Below are 17549 nucleotides of genomic sequence, written 5' to 3' on the forward strand. Positions count from 1 at the left end.
TTGTAATATCAATCCGGATTGGCGTGCTTCTTCGAGCGGATGCTGAAGGATACATTGTGACGGGAGAGTTAGTTAAACTGTTGTTGCAGTGAAGTTGAAATTCATTATGATTATTGATGCTGCTGGGAAGATTAAATCTTTGAAGGTAGTGGTGATGGCAAATGGTGTTCCCTCTACTTCTCTCCACTATATACTGAGTACCACTCTTACAGCGGTAAGTACTGTTCTTTCTTCACCAATTGTGTGTTAAAGTGTAGAAGAAAGTTTGTTTGAAAATCAGCTGATGATAGATCTGAAAGCGTTGGCTTACAAGCGGGCTATGGCAATTAGCTACTAAAATATGAAAGAATACTAAATAAATAATCTGATTATTCTCTAAAGTCTAGCAATTTTAAGAAAATTTTTTTTTATAGATAATCACGCAAAAGAAATTATATTTTAAATGTAACACTAAAAACCCTTGGATATACGGTAGTTCAATGGGAGAGGAGATATCACGGAGAGAGGAGTGAGGAGGTTAGGCTAGTGAATTACAGTCCCCTGAGGACAATGCTGTAATTTATGATTGTAAATAAAGGCCGGAGGTTCATGTAAGTTGTATGCTTATACAGAGAGGGTTATTGTGTGAGCAGCTAGGAAGGGCAGTGCCTGGTGGGGCGCTAAGACAAACACAAACCCAATATACAAGTTGCCCAGTAGCCCTTTGCTTGCCCTGAGGCTGCCTTCCTATAGTCTTGTTGCCAGTATTCTCCTTCTCCTATCTCTCGCTCTCTACTTACTTAGAGGGTTAAAGACTATCAAACCCTTTACCACACAGTCCCTATCTGCAATATTCTACTTTCTTGTGTAATATTCCTTCCCTTCGCAGTACTGCTGAATAGCAACAGTTCACAAGATCATACTGGCACTGAACTTACTCGCCCCTCTTAGACCAACAACAATATTCAGAGATATACTTTATTTAAACAGCAGGGTCTTCCTGTGCCAATTCCGATTATGGCTTTTGTTTCTGTTATACCATTAGTTTAGCAACTCTTTAAATAACTATATAAATATTCAGTAAATGTTATTTATTTTAAACAGGCGCTCTACAAAAATCTGTTTAAATCAGTTTGGCAACTTTTGTTTGATATGCAAAATATAAAAATGTAGTGTAAATATCATAATGGACGCAATTATTATTAGTAAATTCAATGCATAAAATTATTAAGAGTTGATAGATGAAATTGGGTGAAAAGTGCATTTGTAGTAAATGAAATTAAGATATAAGTATGTAGGTACACAAGATGTATGAATTTTAATGTCCTTCAAATACAAACAAAATTTTGATCTATGAATAAATACTGAAAGCATAAAGGCCATTAAATGCAGCACTATTCGATCACATTCAGCATCTGTTTCTGGCGTAGTTGCAAGGAAGAATTGTGTACAGACGATGAAAGAGATTATATGTTTCAAGAGAAACATTACGTCAGAGCAAAGTATGTTAGTCTTCAGTGAAGGTAACTTCAAGTTGATCTTTAAGCAAGCGAAGTGGTGGCTGAGGATCACCTCTATCCTAGCTTTGGAAACGTCCTCATAACGTGATTATCGTGCGGGCACAAGGAGGCAGACATCAGGCATTGCGCCGTCTACGCCCACGTACTTTATTGGGACGTCTATCAGAGTGAGAAAATTGGTAAGCATTTACATGAACGCAATAACAACTCAGAGAAGCTATTTGAAAATAATATAAAACAAACAAATGTTATTAATAAATATAAGTTAATTTTAAGTTGCCCTTGTGTGGTTTTTATAAGGTTCCGCCGGAGTAATTGCTAAGTCAGGCTCCGCTGAAAGATTCTACTCACCTCTATAAAGGTCGACTAGCTACTTGCCTTTTTGATCATGTCGTTCAATAATTTTAGGATTTTAGGACCAGAAGCGTCTCTTCTCTCAAAAGGGACTGTCTAATCCAGAAGTCCACAGATTCAGAGATGTAAATACAATTCGTATAATGGACCAAGAGGGTCTATGTAAGACTTCTTGAGTAATTTCAAAACATATTAAATCTGGTTACAGTATTTTTTTTTTCTCTCGCTTTGATTTTCTCATAAAATTTTTTTAATAATATATTTTTAAATTCACGTATAAATTATATACTAATTTGTGCCTATTTTGAGTTAAAAAATCGAATGCTTATCTGAAATCCACCTATTTAACATAGAAAGAATCTTTATTATTGGGTAATTTCTTTGTTGTTGAGTGAATAGGGGGAATGGTTACATAAAGCCAGTTCTACTGTGACCTTAAAGACCTATTGTGGCTTCCTTGATTTCCAATATTAGTCTCAAAGAAGGTAGACGTACAATTTATATATGACCGTGAGTGAACATGAGCTAGAATTCGTCTGCGGCTTTTCAAGCATGAGCTTAAAGCTTAACCCAAGAGGTTGTCCTAATACCTCGGCAAGCAGTTTAACTGTATCAAAGAAAAAAAAAAGGGTAATTCGAAACTCTTTAATTTATTGAGTAAAAAATCTGAGTTGCACAGTCACATGACTACAATTCTTAGAGGTTCTAACTCATTAACATCTTCAATCTCTGAATTTTAAAGAAATATTGGTCTTACTGCAATAATATTATCCAGATTACTGCAGAACATCACCGAAACAGTATTTGAAATGAAAGAAACCTCAACCTCTCTCAAAAAGCCCTAAAACGAATTATCCTATTATTATTTTTCAGTTATAATAAAAGTTGTTGATCTATTTGTAGGTATACAATGTAGGTAAGAAGCATGAAAACATTGTTTTAGGTATTACAGAAATTAATTGCAGCATTCATTTAGTATAGTGGTACTTATGTTTTTGGATTTTCTTCAGACATGGAAATTAAACATTACATTTATCTCGCCTTCATAACAACAGAAGGAGCAGGACTCTAAAATAATACTTAACCAGAAAACTTAATCTCCCCTCTTACCCAGAAATACTCAAAATAGAATTTTCGTGTAAAACATTGTTTTATAAATAACTTGAAGCTCAACATAATCGCAGAGTCTGTGCTAGGTTCAAAGAAAATCATTGAAACCACTTTTAAGAAAAACTAAAAATAAAATTAAAGGGAAAAATTTATTCTGTAAAGTGATTCGAAGTTACAGTCGAGTCTTCTGGGTGACACCCAATTGAAATGCAAAGGTTGGATTTCTTGCAATTTTTGGTTTTTATTTTTTTGCTATTAAGATATTTTCTTCACACCAACCACTTAACTTAAACAAGTTTTTTTTAACTCAAGAAAATCTACAAAACGAATGCTTCTGATGAAAACGAAAAATTAAAAATTGAACATAATTTTACACGGTGAGGGGGAATAGAGCTGCTGAACTTTGTGAGGTGCGCGAAAACGCAGTTTATCGATATATCGCAAGACAATGCAACATTAATGATTGGTCAGAGCATAAGCTGAATCCTAGCAAATATGTGTAAATGCCAATTGTGCAATAAGGCATGGTCAATAATTCGTACAAATGGTGGCTGATAAATTGACAGCCACATATGTGGTATAGTTAGCCAGTTGAATCAATATGATAGGTTCAGCTATTCCTGTCAATTTCTCTGTGTCAATATCGACCTCGTCAAAGAAACTCGTCATGTTCGATTCATCTCTCTCGCTCTACAACCACAGACCGTTAACAGAAAACTGTTTTTTGTCCAAATGGAACATTTTTTGGTAGATGATTTTTCTCTCCAACTCTACTTTTATTAGCTGATCGCGATCTTTGGTTTTGGGGATAGAGAAATTATATTGTCATAACATAAAACAGTCTTCAATGTTGGCCCTCTAGGAAAGCAAAACTATATCTTCTTACGAAACTACTTTACAGACTTCTTGGGCGACGCTCTAAATTACCCATTGAACTCAAACGCTTAATATACTCGTACATACTATTCTCAAACCTATGTGGACTTACGGACTAGAGCTGTGGTGTTCAGCCAAACCTACAAACATACGGACAGTACAAACATTTCAGTCAAAACTCCTCCGACAGATAGCTGACGCTCCTTTCTACGTGACTAACCTCACTCTTCACAACAACCTCAACATTCCCTTCGTACACCAACTCGCCAAGACAAAATACCAAAAATTACATATTACTCTTTCGACTAGTTCTCATCCTCTTGTAATGTATTTCGCTTCCTATGATATCCCTAATACTCCTCGCCGACTGAATCGCCAGTGGCTCCGCGACTTCCTTGTAGGCTGAAGATGGGTCTTCAGATGATTTAGTAATCATTATTCTCCTATATCTCCTCTCTCCTCCTTGTATTCTCCTCCTCACACTCTCCTCCTCACATTCTCCTTTTAAATCTAAAAAAAAATATATATCTTCTTAGTTTATTGGAGAGTGCATAATTCGGTGATAGTGACTCGTTACACGAAGCATTTTGTTTCGGCAAAAGTTATAATTATATCGAAAAGAGTGTTTCTCGTTTCACATGGTTATTAAAATTTTCATAATTTCCAATGTACCTTTCAAAGTTGGTATTCGCATAAAAAATTTAGAAACTTGGTTTTACCGCCTTAACTTTATTTGTTGAGAAATTGGAAATTAAAATAATTTTTATTTAAAAAATAGTTTTTATTCGTTTTCTGCTTCTTCTACTTTCTCTCATTTAACACAGTGAGCTTTCGCCTGCCTCTAAAAAGTAAGTTAACTTTTGCTTACTAATTTACAAGTTACTTAAAGAATCTGTAATAAACATAAATTGTATGATTTCTTGTAGTTCGCCGCAACATTATTTTATTGTGCGAGATTTATTTCTTACAAAATAAATTTTGCAGAGTTTTTTCTTTTTTAAAAAACATTTGCCCCGCATTCAATCAATAATTAAGTAATTCATAAAGTACTATTGGTGAACTGTAACCATGAAAATACCTCTTTCTCATGATTTGTTGTGTGCAGAGCCATGAAGTAGGTTAAGTTAATGTTAAGAAAGCTAGTATGATTAGGATTACTATTCCGTGTTAAAACTGTGAAATTACTCTCATTTCTCATGATGAGCAGTGCGATTGGCCATGAAGTTGATATTTTTAGTGGAGGATAAGAGGGCTAGTAAGACCTTCAAACGCCAATTCTGTCGGTTTCCATTATCCAATCAGTAAATATAACCAGTTTTTACAAAATTTATCAATTAGATTTAAGTTGCAGAAAATTTTATCAATGTATTGTTAATTATTTTTCTATTTTTATTTTTAGTGAAACGGAAAAATTTTGATAATACGATAAAGTGGATAATCGCCGTCGGGTGTAAGTAAAGTTCACATTGTCCTAGTAGCCTACAATTTTTCTTTGAAACATTTTCCAAGGCAATTCTATTAAGGGCACTTTTGAGGGAAAAGGAACTTGCCTCTAAAAGGCTATTTAAGTATAATGTACGTTTGTATCCGCGGTATTATAAAGAGATATTAAACGTTCCGAGATTGATGAAAACCCCATTTCCGGAAATACTACTTCAATGAATTTATTGTTCATTTTTTGAGATTTTCTGATCTATATTTTATCCATATTCTTTTAACTTACGAGTACTAATCTGGTTGCACCAGTGTTGGTCTACGGTACATCCGATATTTGTGAAACTTTTCCAGCATTATCCGTTTTATTACCCTCATAGCAGAGAGTATAGATATTATCTCTTCTAAAGCACGATTTCAGAGTAAAATATGATTCTACATTATCTTTACACAACTATACTACCGATTAGTTTTAATAAAACGGGATTGAACTCGAATGTATTGATAAAATTTGAGTTCAAGAAAATCCCTCGCATTTTCAATAGATTTTTCTCCTTTCTGAGATTTTTGTTTATGCCTCCCAAATTTCGCTAAACTTTCTACTTTGTTTATTAGTTTTTATTTTAATACTTAACCGGAAGAATTTGTTTTGGACATTTTGAGGTTGAAGACAACTGGAGCATTTCTGTAAGAGAAAGTAAGGGGAAAAAAATGCTGTTTTTAAAAATGTTTAGCTACAAAAAATTCAGTACCAGATAAAAAGAGTGCTCAATTAGTTATGTGCTCAACTTATAAGTGTTTACTGAATGGATTGAAATTAACTTACTTCAAAAAAATACTCCATCGAAAGTTACAATTTTTTGTCTTTATTTAACTGAAAAAGGAAAGAGATTTCATTGATCTGTTTCTTTTCATTTTTCTTTTACTTTTCTTCATTTTCCATTTCTTTTCTCCGTATTTTCTTTATCTGGAATACTATTGGACTAAGAAGAGAGCCATTGACAGAAACTTATTTCTTGGCACTCCAATTAACGTCTTTGTCCTTTTGGAAACTAATAAATGGTTGTGGCCAAGCGTTGTGAAGAAGGGCTAAAGTTAGCAGGAGGTTTGGATGGGAGATATTGTGGGGCTAAAACGGGAGTTGACGGTGGGCTGAGAGAGGGGAGAGACCCAAGAGTTAGATTGGTGGATTGGGTCTTGGCGGAAGGTGGACGTTAGTATTGTAAGAGGAATGACTAGAAGATTCTGGGAGTAGTGCATTCATCTCGGCTTAAAGGTGGAAGTCCAGCCTTGTATGCTTGCCCAAATGCCAGCAATTGTCTTCAAGTCTCTCCCAGCAAGCTTACTACTTCTTTCTTATTTCTCCACGACAACACTGCGATCTTCCCTCTCTTTGTAACCCTATTTCCACCTCACTTTCTCATTATCCTACCCCAGTAAATATAACTACCAATTTTCTCCTATAACACAATTAGCCAACTTACGAGTATATTTAGGTATTTTTTGAAAATTTTTATTGCGTTTTATCACAGTTATTATTTTTTTTAAATAAAATGAGATTTTAATTAACATCTTTTTAAATATATATGAACCGTTTATTTTGAAAGTGGTGTAAGTCCATTTTTGAAAAAAATGAGATATCACGTAATTCATGCTTAATTTTATGTTAATTTTTTTATGTATAACTAGTCGTGTTTAATTTCTTAAAAAATTCCCATGTTTTGTAGAATTTAAAATTGGTCGGTAAATGAAATTGCATAATCATCGATTATGAAAGTGGTGTAAGTCCAATTGACAGAGGTAGGCGGCTTAGCAGATGGTTGCCGATCAGTAGCCTGTTATTTTACATTTGTTTTATATTAAATACTATCAATATCTTGCAATTTTAACAATGTAATTAGCGTCTAAAATTAAAAATATTACTTCTATTTTATGTCGTGTCATTAATATTTGTAAACAAAATTGGATTAATATGAAGTACATATATTATTATAAATTAGTATATTATTATTTGAAAATATATATTATTTGATTTTTCAAAATTGAAACTAAACGATTTTTACAATTGTCTAATTTTGAAAGTGGTGTAAGTCCATTTGCAGCCCGTAAGTATACATCAGTTTAGTAAAACACGCCTAAAACAAATTTATATAACCAAATTACATATTGATAAAACAGTAGAAACATTTCCATACTTCATATAATGTGTCTAAATTTTATAATTAACAGATATGTTAACCTTTAATTTTCTCGAAATAAGAGAAAATGGACTTACATCACTTTCAAAATAAACGGTCCATATATTTAAAATCTTTATGCTTAAGTTACTGAAATAAAAAATAAGGCCAGTTTTATTTTAAATATAAAAAATTGTTACAGATTATATAAAATACTAAACTCAATTAATTACAGAATTACAGAACTGTGAAAGCGTTCAGTTAAAGGATTACGATAAATTTAGTATTTGAAAAACACAAAATTAAATAAAGTAAATGGATGTTATAACTTTTTTAACAGGGACGAACCAAATTATTTACAGAGCAATTAGAAATTGCAGAATTGATAAAGAGTAAAATGTCCTCTTTTTGAAAAAAATGGTAACATATTTTAGTAACTTGATGGTTAGGGGTGAAAAGGTTTTCTGTTGGCTAATGGCGGTTATAGTGGGTAGATTGTTAAAATCAGCGTACAGACTCTCGACGGTAAGGTACTAGACTAGTTTCCTTATTGTCCAGGTTACGTTAACTTGCTATTCTGACCACGTGCAATGTTTGCTAGCATTATGGAAACCCTTGGATGCTGAACATCTTGTTTCTCACTATAGTGCTCAAAGCTGCCTGGATTGAGAGTAGAGTTCCTTTAAATGGTGCCTGTAAATTTAAGTTAGTTCTTCTATCATTAAACAAAAGAAATATAATTATTTTTAAATTGGCTCTACTGTTCTTTAAAGACCTTGGCCTCTTCAAGCTTACTAAAACCACTTATTTCGGACCTTTGTTCTTTAACTTTATCAGCACTAGCTTCCTGTAAAAGATCTTGTCGAGGCTTTCTCATAGCCTACCCATCTTTGGCAAGATTGATAGATGTGTAATACCAACTCTGGTTCAAGTGAAATTTTCATAGCTTTCAGGTACCTTCCGTAACTATCATCGTTCAATAAATCTTAAGGAAAATTTTCCTCTCCCAGATTTTAAGTATCCTTTCGTCACTATTAATCAGAATTTACGTTCCAAATCCTTAGGTTAATACCGGCCTTAATAAAGACAATTTGAATATGAATTGTAGCTCTTTCAGGTACTTTTTTTTTTTTTTACATAGCCACCCTAGCCCTAGCCCTGATTTGGTTTTACTCGTTGGCAGTGTTTGAATTGTTAAGGTTTCCTGAAGGTAAAGTGGTTTATATAGGGTTGTATACAGGCGGCTTTTTCAGAGTATAGACACAACTCGTAACTCGTAACAGTGAAATCTAGAGGAAAATAAATTTATATATTCGTTTATATTGCTTGAAATAATACGCTTACTATTATTTATTTTATGATGCGTCAATAAACGAAATCGTTGGTGACTGAAGCTTTTTTCAGTGCACTGTTAAACTCCGGAGAGTGTTCTCTCGTTCCAGAAAACATGGTCCTTCACCGAACTATTGGTTTCTAGAAAGAGAAAAACTTAAGGATAGACTGATCTATTATAATTGTTTAATTTCCTCAAATTTTGTATTCGTGACTAAAACTGTAGCTTTGTTAAATTTTCACAAGTTGTCCCTCTTGGCTTCCACAAGACAGTATCTTGTCCAGCAAGGAAAGATAAGCCCCTAGTTTGTAGAACATCTTCCAATACTTTGAACCACTTCCATTCATCAAACTATTCTTAGTCCTTCACGCACCGATTGTGGTAGTTCAGTTTGTCTCATTCTTTATTCAATTTAGAATCTCTTTCCTAATTTCTCTTACTGCTGAAGCTAAGTGTGGCGATGGAGCCAATTTTGGCATTAGATTTAGTGCCACCAAGAGATCAGACTGAAACTTGGCATTAAAATTTCTCAAACGAAAGTATCATTTACTGAATGGATTTTTTATTTTTTTTAGATTTTCTCGAAAATGATTCAAACGATCTCCTTTGTTAAGCAGATTCAGATTCATACAGATTCAGTCTACAGAAACTCCTTTCCATCCTAGATTGTCATCCTAACCCACTTTGCCGCGACATAGCCTCCTATATAGGCATAAAAGACTAAAACACATACTTCTCTAACTTTCTACACAAGCTGCAGGTTTTCCCTCTTTTTCCCTGCATTCTTATCCTGCTCATCTTAACCTATCATCACTTGTTATGAAGGTTACAATGATTTGTACATTGATACTTCCTATATTTATTTTTTTGTGCATACTTATTGTAATAAAGATTTATTCTATTCTATTCTGTTTTTTATCGAATTATTGCAGAACACTTTTTTTAAGTCTCAAAACTTTCTATTTTTTATAGTTTGTTCAAAAGTCAGTAGCTCCCACAAATAGCCATATGCATTGTGTTGCTAAAAAAGTAAAGTGATGACAATTTTTTTTTGGACAGACTTTACTTTCCTAGAAACATTATCCTGTATAAGTAAGGATTCAAGACTGGCGAGATATCGGTCAAATAAAAAACAACTCGTCTTTTTGTCAACGTTTCGACAAATATATTGCCTTCTTCAGGGCGTGGTTATGCGGGCTAGTTGGCATAGCCACGCCCTGAAGAAGGCAATATATTTGTCGAAACGTTGACAAAAAGACGAGTTGTTTTTTATTTGACCGATTCCTCGCCAATCTTGAATCCTTAGTTTAATAATTTACGGTCACGAAGCCTATATATTCATATCCTGTATGCGGTTATAAAACTGTTGGCGTTTATTCATTTTCTCGCACAATCTCCGGTTGAACCACTAGAGATGGCTTCAGAGACGTCACCACACTATTGGTTATATGGTAACGCTGAACGTTGGCTATTATATGAACTTCGCACTCTGGTTAAATTAATAATTATTCTTATCGATGAAGTTGTGACTAAACAGATTTCGAGTAAATCTAAAATAAATAAACACCTATTCAGTAATGTAACACTACCGGTGGTAAAAATGTTCAAATGAATATGGTCGATAGATCTGGATCAAAATTTCGAACGGCTAATTTATAAAATATAAAAATAATTCTAGGCATGAATAGGGCCTTGCATTCAAGGATGGAGTCCCTGAATTAAATACAGTATGTGAATTGCGAATAGCTTTAACAATAGCTTAAATTATTAATTTCGAATAGCTTAAAACGTAAGTTAAAACCTAACTTTAATACAGTTTTTTAATTCATACGAGAGAAATTTAGGATATTATTGTGAACATTACTAAATTGAAATGGAGTCGCGTTGTCACCTCGCCAAAAATATGGGCTATAAGAGAAATGAAATGGTGTTGGGTGGATGCAGACCTCAAGACTGTAACACACACAAAATGGAAGGTAAAATCATGGGATATATCAACAATTGCAATGGGATCCAGCTGGTAGCAAATGGAATAAAATGAAAGAGGCCTTTATCTAACAGCTTCTTACGTCACCACAATGAATATATCTGTATATATATATTATGAGTTTGTGGAAGATGTAATCTTTACTTTTTTTTCGTTAAAAGGTTGGGAAACGAGTTCACAAATCTATAATTTGTTTCAATCTCTTCTTTAGCTTTTTACTGATCTAATTTTGTTTCTTCACCTTTCTTTCAACTTGGTCAATAAGGTATATTAAGTTTACGTTGGAAGTAATTTGTAAATGCAACGGAACAACTGAAGCTTGTGAAACGCCTGCTCTTATTACTTGTCATGAAGTAATTGTACGGATGTCACCCTCTGGGCGGAGACTTCATGGATGGCATGACGTCTTCTGGCAAACGACTTTCTTCTCTTGTCAGAAACACTCGTCTTTCTGCATTTTAAGCTTTTCATATTTTTCTGTTGAGAATTTAAAGGTATTTTTTAATTAAAACTTTTACCGCTTATATAAAAGGATTGCCGCAATTAATTTTGGAGCGTTAAGCAAGAGATACTTGCACTCCTTTTTTAACGAATGAGAAATAAACCAACCTTTTTTATCTTCTCGCAGCATATGTTATTTTATTTTTAAACCTGTTTAAACTGTTAAATAACTTTTTAGAAAGAGATAAACTTTTGTGGAATGGTGTTTGGAATGAAATGAGAGAGGAAATATGGCAAGTGTTGTCATTCGAATATTTCTACCACATTTTGATCGAAGATGGAAGGTCGAAATAAGGACCTGTTCCTTAAAAGAAGTTAAGTTTTGCTGATAAACACTAGCACTAATGGTACATTGTAAGGACAAATAAATCGATATTGCAGCCGGAAATACTTTTCGTTGAGATGTCATACGTAACCAATAATAGAAAATTAAATAAATACGAGTACAATTTTCAAAACTGCTGACAAAATCAGCAGCCAAGTTAGCTGCACATGGTAGATAGATAGATTAGACTAGGGAGACCTCAAGGCCTACGCCACTGCGATCCCTTTGGATCTATTGTGGCTCCTCTCACTCTAAAGCTCACCCTCCAGACCTGTCCTTTTGATCAGACTCTTAATTCTGGAGAGCGACTCTTGGGTAAAGCTCACAGGCCTTGGTTTTTCCTCCCCGAGAAGTAACATCCTTAGCCAGGACAAGCCCCTCACACTAACACAACACGTGCAGTGCCGTTTCCTCCTCTTCCTGACAGAACCTGCAAAGGCTATCATCTGCCAGGCCCATGCGATGCATGTGCTTCCTGAGCCTGCAGTGGCCACATAGTAGGCCTACAATCATCCTTATAGCCCTATGGCCTTTGATTAATTCCTGCAGTCAGCCTCGGCGAATAGCCTTTAACAAACTTCTTCGCTAGCTGCGCATGGTAGGGCGGTCAGGATTCAGTTTTGATATTGCTTTAGCACTATTATTGGATACCTCTCCTTCGACGCAATAATGTGGATATCCTGAAAATATATAAGAAATCAGAAAATATATAAGAGTTTGGCCAAAGTAAGCCTATCAAAATATATAAATTTACAGAATATGTTGGATTTTATTTGTGAAATAAACTTGTTTTAAAAAATGAATATTTCATTTATTTTTGGTTCTTGACAAAGAAAGTCTAAACAAAAAAGTAGTACTATACTTAATTTTGGCGTCAAAATGGCCATTTTGGGCACTGTAAACTGTTGTTTAATGAAGTGATGGGCAAACGTTTTTAGGAGCGGGCCAAAAACTGAGAGGACAAATTTTGATGGGCCATAATAATTTTTCTTATTTAAACAAATTCAGTAAGTGAGTAATAAATACATTTTTGTAATATCAAAATTAAACTAGTGCGATGTATGAAGCTGCGAATGTTTTGGTAATAGTTCCTCATAATTCGGTTCAAATTGGGACGTAGTTGTTCTTAAGAGTGAACTGTGGTGTCATATAAATCAAAATTCGCAATATTACCCCAATTTTTCAACTGTTATTAAAAACTTGAATTTTTATATTGCCAGTGTAATTGTTATTTTTAATTATTCTTATAAAATCTGTGACGAGCCTTATTGAGCCTTTCACTGCGCCGTAGTTGGCCCATCACTGGAATGCATCAATCACTGAGAGATTGACCGTATTCTTTTGCCAAGCGTTGAAGTTTGGATTTACGGATGTCCTCTTCACTTCCTGCACTGTGGAGAGATGAAGAGTGTTTGGTAAGAAGATCGTAAAATAATGCTTATTTTTTTCAGGAAGCCTTTACGTCCAACTACCGATCAGGTGTCTTGGACGGAGATGGATAGCCAAAACAATTGTAGAAGAAGGAGTCTCCAGCTTGCACTATAAATTATTAAAAAATAAGTACTTCGAAATTAAAATCAATGAGGCACCTAAAAAAAAAATGCTTGAATCATTTTTTGCTCATTTAAACCTATCGTTCTTGTCTTTTAGAGTTACATCATCCTTCACTATCTTTCATTAAAATGTAAGTAATGTATTTCTTGTTAGGATCTATTAACTTTCTACATACTACGTTAAAGAGTAAGGACTGTTAAGGAAGCCAAATAGAGTTAACTGCAGGAATCCCCCTGGCCAAATTTATACGCAGGCGCTTTCAGAAAGGTTGTCCCCCTATGTGAACAGTAGGGGGGATGACAGGCGTTTCAGTCTCCTACAGACCGCGGCCGGTGATGCTTCATGTGCGTCGCAATACCCAGATCTAAACTGTTCACAATCGAAATACAGCATCACCTATTTAGTGATTACTTTTAATCATTTTTAGTGCTGTAAATTATTAATTTATTTTCTGTTTTTTTGAAAACTTATTCGCATCAAATAGAACACGCTAATGTGCTAAAACTAATATGCCATCATGGGAGTAATAAGGGTCTTCGCTGTCGCTATGGTTCTGGGAACTCTTGCTTTTGGAGGTACTTTTTAAGATAGTAGTTATATCATTATTTTTATATTGTTTATTTAATATTGAATATCTGATCTGGTCAACGATTATTTTACAAAAAAAATAGAAAACCTGATTTTATTTACAAATATTTAAATAGTAAATTTTAAGTCTTGAACATAAGATAAATTAGAGAAAAAGACACTTATTTTGTAATTTTACAATCACAAACAATATGTTAAACATTAATATATTCAATTTTTAAAGCATTTCCTGTTTCATATTTAGACTTTTTCTTTTCTAGTCTCTTTTCATTGCGACTTTTTCATTAATCATCGATGTAATACATCTAACAAAATTTAATTTACTCTCAAAGTATAAGAAAAGAAAACTAAAGCGATCTTGTTGGCAGTGTTATTCTGCACTTTCAAATAAAAAATAAGGTACTTTAGTAAAAAATTCATGATATAACAGCAGAGTACAGTTTGGTAGAGAAAATTCCGTTGAAAGTTTAAAAGTGAAAAGAAGCTATGAATAGGACTAAACTGCAGGCTGAGGGGGTGTAGTGCGGAAATGAAAGTTTTTGCAGCTAATAAGGCAGACAATGTGATGATAAAGTAAGGGGTTGAAATGAAAGATAAGAGAAAGAATAAATAAATTATGAACGTACACATGGTGGTGTGTGAATAGTGTGGCGATGAGGATGGAAAACTTCAAAACAACATCAACTGAAGTAAAACATGCGATAAAAAAGAAAAACTTGAGTTATTTATATACTATTGAAGTTAAGTATAGGAATGTATCAGCTTAATTTTCGCCTTCTCTCTGTGAAATTAATTAATATTAGTTTTAAAAGGAAGATTCTTCTATTTATTTAGTTACTATGTTAATTAAAAACTGAGATTTCCCGCTACAATTTACAGTTCTTTTTGCCTTTAGTTCCATAAATCAAATCAAATTGGACTTTATTTTGAAATATTTTCGTTTTAAAAATGAGGAGTATTTTATTAATTGAAAATAATATTTTCCTTTCTGACTACAATTATTTAGACCGAGTAAACTTTTATAGATGACCTCAGTTTTATTCACGGAATTTTTCATGAAAAGTAAACATTTTTCTTCCCTGATTATTATTATTTCTATACATCAAGAATATAATTTTCTAAAAACTAGTTACATTTCTTAAACAGAAATAATCGTTTAATGATATTAAGTTACTACTTACTTACAACCTTTACTACTACTTTACAACTATTACTACTTTTATAAAAAAAATATGAAAACAAGTACGTAAATGTTTATGAGAAGTTAAATTAAGTACGACCTTTAAATGCATAATATTACAATAAAATTTTAAACAGTAATCATTTTGATAGATCCAGCATTAGGGAAAAAATTTAAAATTATGAAATAAGGGACATTGTAATTGGCTCATAAAACTGTACAAAAATTTTATGGTAGTTTTATTTTGTGAGGGGAGGTTTAAGAATTGTATTGATCTGAGATGCCATGTTGTAAATCTTCTGAGCTTATCGCCTTCCCTAAATTTCAGAAGGTTCCAATTTCTGAATCTGTTTGCCAGTCCACTCCCTTTGCATTTTGGGCTTCGTCGCACCATCTTTCCGGACCACCTTCCTTTCTGTCCCTCTCCTCGTGTTGTCCACTTGCGAACTTTTTCCACCTCTTATAGTTCTTCTAAGCCACTTGACCCTCACATTTTAATTTCAAAAATCCAGCCGCATCAATGACCAAAGTCACTCTAATAGTTTTATTTTCAATTATTCACTCCTTTACCACTATTTAATAGAGTTTTAGTAATCGATCTTGTCCGATATCTACTGCAACAACGAGGCTATTGAAGACTCTGAGCTGTTACATTTTTATTTCTGTATCACAGCTTTTAAAGTTCACATTTCCTTGTAAGAAAACGACAATATGTCTCCCTGTTGTAAGCGCTCCTGAAATCGTTTATCCAAGAAAAATAGTAATTTCTGCAACATGTACTTACTCTGATCTAGCTTTCTTGTTCTCTTTTGCGGTTGGTGACTTTTTTTTCTGTTTGTAATTTAGACCAGTTTTGGCTTTCTATTAGGATTTTCTGACTCTCGCCATCATACTGCTGCATTGATGCGGCCATTAAAACTTCTACCACTTATTGGCTATCATTCCATCAAAAACTGCTTTTTCTTCTGGAAAACTGATCGCCTTTGAGAAAAATCGCTCTTCTTAGTCAAAAGCGGCGAAATAGATAAGAGAGAACTACATTTAGTACATAAAATACACGTCCATAATATAAATTCATTTTAATGTTAAATAAACAATGAACGCTATTAAAATTAAATTATTTGCTGATTCTTTATTGTTTTCAAAAACAGAGAAAATTCAAATTTACGTAATCCCCAAGATTTAAAATTTTCAACATCACTGACGCCCAGCCACAATAGCATATAATTGATGCTAAACGATTGCGGTGTGAAACTTCGGTGCTATTAAAACAGTGTAAAGATCTCCCCAGTATTTTCGTTAATTAATTAATTTTAAAGGCAACGCTTAGCTCAATTAGTACATATTGCGTCAAAATATTTATTTTTAATTTATGATTCTCTCTTATAGGAAAGGATTTACTCTGTCATTGCCCTCCGATTTTTTAAAGTGTAAAATAACTGGAAATATTTTCAAGAGGTACATATTAACTTTGGGATTCGAAACTAATGATCGCGTCTTGGCAATAGATGTTTTCAAAATTCGTTTTATTTTTATCTTTTCTGAACAACTTTGCTTTCTAAATTTCTTAAAAATACATTTTTATGATCGTCGAGAAGTCAATTAACGTCAAGTTAAAGTACAGTACAAGCTCGATTAACCGGGCTGACCTCCGGCTATACCCACCCCGGGAAAACTGAAATCCCGGTTAAACCGAATGCACAGTATTACACAGTAATACATTACTGTTTCGTCCCAGAGTTCAACTCCTATCTTAGACGGCGATCCTTTTTTTTTTTTTTTTTTTTTTTTTTTTTTAACGGATTCCATTGCGTAAATGAAATAAAAATTCGACCAAAAGGGCAAACGAAAGATGTTTTCTGTAGGACGAACTGATTAACACTGAAGACTAGCTTGAGATTAGGCTGCTCTCTGGGAAGATTAAAATAATGCCAGTAATTATCCATAAAAATATTAAATATAACCGTGAAGTTGAAAATCAACCATTTACGACAAGTAAATCCCATGGTCTTTTGTAAGTTCTTTTGTAAGACCGTGGTATATCCCAAGAAATTCAGTACTAATTGCATCATATTTTGGGTTTTTACATACATACATAATGACCATTCAAGAAAATCTGGTATAAAAGAGTTGCTGCCGTGCCTACAATTATGTTACATCGGAAGACAAACAATTTTCCTGTTGTCACCGAAAATTAACTTTTGTTTCGGCGCCGATCCAGGTGTTCTTATGATGACTCAACATGATCCCGGTTAAACGAGGTTTTACTGTATAACTTTGGGATTCGAAACTAATGCTCACGTCTTGGCAATAGATGTTTTTAAAATTCGTTTTATTCTTATCTTTTCTTGAACAATTTCGCTTTCTAAATTTCTTGAAATACATTTTTATCATCGTTGAGAAATTAGTGTCAGTTAAAGTATTACTTTTATAGATTTTTTTTTTTTTAAATCTTTTATTGACATTTACTACTGCAACGATTGTTGCAACAAGCAAATGCGGTATGAAAAAAAATATCACGTGAAAATATACGAATGGAGAAGGCACCCAGCAGTGACACTCCATTATCGTTTCCATTTTTAGAATTTAAAAGATTTAATTTTCATTCTTTCCGGATTGTATTGTTTTAAA

The 17549-nt window shown here is 33.5% G+C and overlaps 1 protein-coding gene across 1 annotated transcript in view; it reads left to right on the forward strand.

Annotated features, from left to right (window-relative positions):
• Window positions 1–13449: 13449 nt before the first annotated feature.
• LOC141458222 (uncharacterized) overlaps window positions 13450–17549 on the forward strand; it is a 372751-nt gene continuing 368651 nt past the window's right edge. Inside the window, exon 1 of the mRNA XM_074135959.1 lies at window positions 13450–13725. Coding sequence (XP_073992060.1) covers window positions 13668–13725 — 58 coding nt within the window. The 5' untranslated portion in view covers window positions 13450–13667. The remainder of the gene's footprint in view (window positions 13726–17549) is intronic.

Source organism: Rhodnius prolixus, unplaced genomic scaffold (assembly GCF_049639745.1).
Source record: "Rhodnius prolixus isolate KJV_2025 unplaced genomic scaffold, Rpr scaffold_1, whole genome shotgun sequence".
Classification (NCBI taxonomy): Eukaryota; Metazoa; Arthropoda; class Insecta; order Hemiptera; family Reduviidae; genus Rhodnius; species Rhodnius prolixus.